General features: G+C 39.7%; 1 protein-coding gene across 1 annotated transcript in view; it reads right to left on the bottom strand.

The window, feature by feature from the left end:
• golga7bb (golgin A7 family, member Bb) overlaps nt 1-625 on the bottom strand; it is a 15,249-nt gene extending 14,624 nt beyond the window's left edge. The window contains exon 1 of the mRNA XM_032541657.1: nt 472-625. Within this exon, the coding sequence (XP_032397548.1) occupies nt 472-606 (135 nt within the window). The 5' untranslated portion in view covers nt 607-625. The remainder of the gene's footprint in view (nt 1-471) is intronic.
• Between the last annotated feature and the right edge of the window lie 3,845 nt (nt 626-4,470).

The following is a 4,470-nucleotide window of genomic DNA, read 5'->3' as shown; positions in this document are numbered from 1 at the left end:
GAGAGAGAGAGAGAGAGAGAGAGAGAGAGACTGTCCCTGTCCATGGTGCTGAGTGCTCCATCATCATTACTCCCATCAGGCTCCTCAGCTTTGGGGTACAGGATATTTCTACCTGAATGCCATTGGTTTCTCTTTCTTATAAGACAGTGCATATAAAAACATTATGTATGGTAATAAAGTATAAAGTGTGATGAAAGTAAATGAAATTGAAGATCCTGGAACAATATTTTCTTGCATGAAGATAACGTGACATGACTCTGTACTCTTCTTCAAATTCACAATAAGCCAGGTCCAGTCGGCTGATTGGATTGAATTAAGGCAACATTCACGAGAAACCACAGAAATCGGAGGCAGAAGAAACAGTCAGTTTAAAAGACTGCATTTCTTAGGGAAAAAAAGAACAAACGGAGGTAGCCTACATAATCATTCCGGATTTTGTTCAAAAGGTGGCGGAAGAGCTGAAATCCTTACCTCTGTCGCCATATTGCAGTAAGAGGGTGCAGGTTCTGTCCCGTGCTGAAAACGACAACCGTATGCTGGGGCTGTGCGGGACAACGCGAGTACATCGCTTTGGCAGGAAGACTGGAGGTACGAGAGCGCGTGCATCTGCGTGACTGAGCGCGCACCCTGCGAGTGTTATCGCGGATGGGGAAGGGGGGTTATGTTGGAATAATTTCCGCTCAGAGTTAGTCCTTTAAAGTCAGGCTTTCAAAAGGCAAGTAGTAATAGTAGTCATTTCCCATTAGCGGTTTATTAAGGTTTGAGTTTCTTTTTGTGGGCTATTAATAACTTCATTGATTATCAATAATTCAAATAAAGTGCCATGGTTTCCGTGAACACTCCAAGCAAAATAACAACGGCCATGTCTTCACTAAAAGCCAAGAGATGAATGGAATGTCCGAATAGGCATAAAAATATGTAATACATATTTAGACCATTATTAAATCAAAAGTAAATGACAATGTGAGCCCCAAGGGAAATATTAATTTATTCTAAAGCGTGAATCACTTGTTACTGCCAGCATGCAGTGAAGTCAAATTAAAGCCTGTTTTCATATAGCCTAACACTGTGCAGTCCTCCTGTTTACTGTTGCCAACACTGCTACCCTTTGGTTCTGGTGCAACGTGGTCATCCTGCAGTGACTCATACTGTAGCCCATATGTTTATTGCCCCCTTAGAAAAAGTGCTCATATTAAACATTCATCAGAGCCCACTTGGATGTTCTATATTCCCACTTTTCCATTTTAAGAATAGAACATTCTTCCAGTTATCCACAAGATCAAGGACTAACTCGGTTTAAATTGTTTACAAGGTTGACTTAAAACTCACAAATATGGTTTAAAAGAATGTGAGAGCCCAGATATAAGCTCTTGACGTTCCCAAGAACAGAACAGTGTTTTTGATTAGATACGGGAAATCACTTTCATGGGGCTATTTTTGGGGTAAAACTCTTTTTTCTATTACTTGTTTGACATCAGGAGTCATGACGTGCTGAAATTAGCCGCTTTTCTCTCTCACTACAATACACATTTGCTGAGGTATGCTTAGATCACATTTCTGGAAGAGACGCTTGAATGCACACACAAACATATCCACATAGACACGGCCGCATCCAACTCTTATGAATGGAAGCAGAATCCAAAAATAAGATGGAAGAGCTTTAACAAAATGAGAATTATGCAGAACTGATATCATTTGCCAGGATCCTGCTGCTTGCTCCAGATCGCTTGAAAAGATGCATATCTAATCACTTATTTTCGTACGCATTTGTGTTTATTCCCCAGTCAACATTCTCCTGTGTATTTTCTCTTCAAGGCTTTGAGTCATACACCCACACCACATCACATAAACCTAAGCCTAAGGAACCTTGAGTCTTCAGCAGATTTTGTGCATTATATATAGGAAGTGGAACTAAAAATCAAATGAAAATGAAAATGTTTAATATGAAAGTTTACTGATCTGTCACCATAGGTTAAGGTTTGGTTAGGTTTAGGCACAAAAACTATTTGGTTAAGGGTTAGGCTGTCATGGTCGTCACAGAAGATTTACTTGGTTTGTGTTTGGGGTAAAAGAAACCCATGTTGACTGTTGGTAGGAAACAGGATGCACGGTGTCCCGTGTCAAAGCAACACACTTCCTCCCTAACTAAGTTTTCTGCAGCAGTAGGATGTCATTCTACATCTGCCATTAGTCCTGTCAGAGAAACTAATTATTCACACGACAAAGAGAGGTCCTTGTGAGGTAAATGTAAACGTAATATTTTGCCATGCTAGGTTTGTGGTAATCTCAATGCAGCTGAATCAGACAAGAATGCAATTATTCATTTTAGAGGTATCCTGTCATCTACGGAAGTCACTAAAGTCATTAGGATTTTACCACTATGTACCATGTACTTCTGTACCCAATTTCATCCACTCCATCCAATAGTTGATGAGAGATAATTCATTCATTTGAACAGACTGACATTGCCATCACCCAAGCCACGCTGCTAGCATTGCTAAGAAGGAAGGTTTTTTTAGGGCAGTGGTATGAAAAAGGAGCAGCTGGAATCTGCAGGAAATGTTTCAGCTAGTTACTGTAGTCTGTGTGTGTGTGTGTGTGTGTGTGTGTGTGTGTGTGTGTGTGTGTGTGTGTGTGTGTGTGTGTGTGTGTGTGTAGGGTTGTCACAGATGTTTATATTTGGTCACAAGATTGACACAGAAATGTATATACTGTATGGTTATTCAAGTGAAATAGGAAAGATATTGGGTCTTGGTTTTGAGTTGATTGTTTTTTGGGTTTCCAGCAGAAGCAAGCAGACAGAAGTAAATTACTGGGTTGTTACATTCAAACTTCCATCATGGCTGAACATATGCATTCCTATTCATATTGAGAATGTAATGAAAGAAGATGCCTTCATTTTACATCTCATTCTGGTCTTACAGTGTGTCTGAATCCGCACTTCAGCAGAAAATAATAACTTAGCCCCAGCCTTAAATTATCATAATGATCCATAGTAACACACACACACACACACACACACACACACACACACACAGAGCCTTTTTTCACATTTCATACTTCATGAAAATATTTATTTCAGAAAAAACATTCTTGGTTTCCACTTCACTCCCAAAGCTGCCAGTTTCTATTTGAAGCTTGTGCTGTGAAAGATGGTGATACTGAACCCGCAATGAAAAAGTAAAAAAAGAACAAAAGAAAACACCAACCAAATTACTGAGGTTTCCTCATTCTCATGTTCTTAGACTTGCAGTGTTAAGGTAGCATTAACCAGAGTTTCTAGGTTAACGGAGTTTGGATGGGGGGTATGTTTTATATGTTATTAAAAAATGAATCATAAAAAAGAATATTTTCATCGCTTCACCTTGCCATTGTATACATTAATTCACTTGTCAAAGGCATAACAAAAGTAAATTTACCTCCCAGAACACTGGAGTTGATGGTCTGGATTGGTTAGTTGGTTTTTGTTATTGTTTGACTTGACAAACTAACTGAGCGAGGCAGCGGTAGACTGTGAGGTAAGCTGTGTTTTTATCGAAGGAGTCTGGTGGCTTTGACGAGAGAAATATATCGGCTTCAGTTCCCTGTCATAAAGGACTGGTTGATAGCAGGGTAAAGCGGCACTTGAACTGATATAGATTTCTTTTGGGTGCTCCCAAAAAATCTAAATGCATTTTGCTGCTGCTCCCGTCCAGAGCGGAACATTGCTTAGCCTCCATGTTGTACTTCTTTCTGCTTCTCCAAAATGGGGACATGTGGACTGCCATCTACTATAGGTAATACACTGACTATGGATAAGAACCTCATACAACGCCACTTCATAAGATCCGAACTATCCCTTTCATGTATCCGTTTGTGTGTTTGTTTACATTGGCGCATTGGGTAGTTGGAAATGAATGTACTGACATAGTTGACATTCCCCCATAATAACACAAATATGTTTGTCTGAGTGTTTGGTTGTCATCATGAAAACTGTTGTCTTTGTGTGTGACTGTGCCGTCCTGGAATGTTGTCTTGTCCCTCTTCTTGGCAATCAAATCAAAGCTGAAAAAGTTTAGAGTGGATTGTATTTCCTGGGAGGTTTGCAGACTAAATGATCTCAGTTGGCGAGATATGAACACTGGAGCAGACCTGTTTATGTAGTACAGCTTGTATGTGTCTTATAGTGTCAGCTTTGCTTTTGCATGCACACACTACTTGTACAAGGCAGTGATGCATAAGATTTGTGTTCATGCGTTTTCTATCTCCAAATCATCTGGGCATTGTGCCACAGAAAACACCCTTCTCCTATTGACTTAACCACAAGTTGAGAATCTCTCACAAACACAAATACACAGATACTGTCAGAGGAGCACACTGAAAGAGATCTTGTTCTCTTCCAACATGACTGGAAATGAGAACTCTCTGACCAAAAAATATATTAACTTGGAATCTTTAAAAGCAAATAAACATCCCCTCAAAAGCCTTCTA

Source organism: Etheostoma spectabile, chromosome 17 (assembly GCF_008692095.1).
Source record: "Etheostoma spectabile isolate EspeVRDwgs_2016 chromosome 17, UIUC_Espe_1.0, whole genome shotgun sequence".
In the NCBI taxonomy this organism is placed as follows: domain Eukaryota; kingdom Metazoa; phylum Chordata; class Actinopteri; order Perciformes; family Percidae; genus Etheostoma; species Etheostoma spectabile.
Note: the sequence above shows the minus strand (reverse complement) of the source record. Positions and strands in the feature narration are given on the sequence as shown.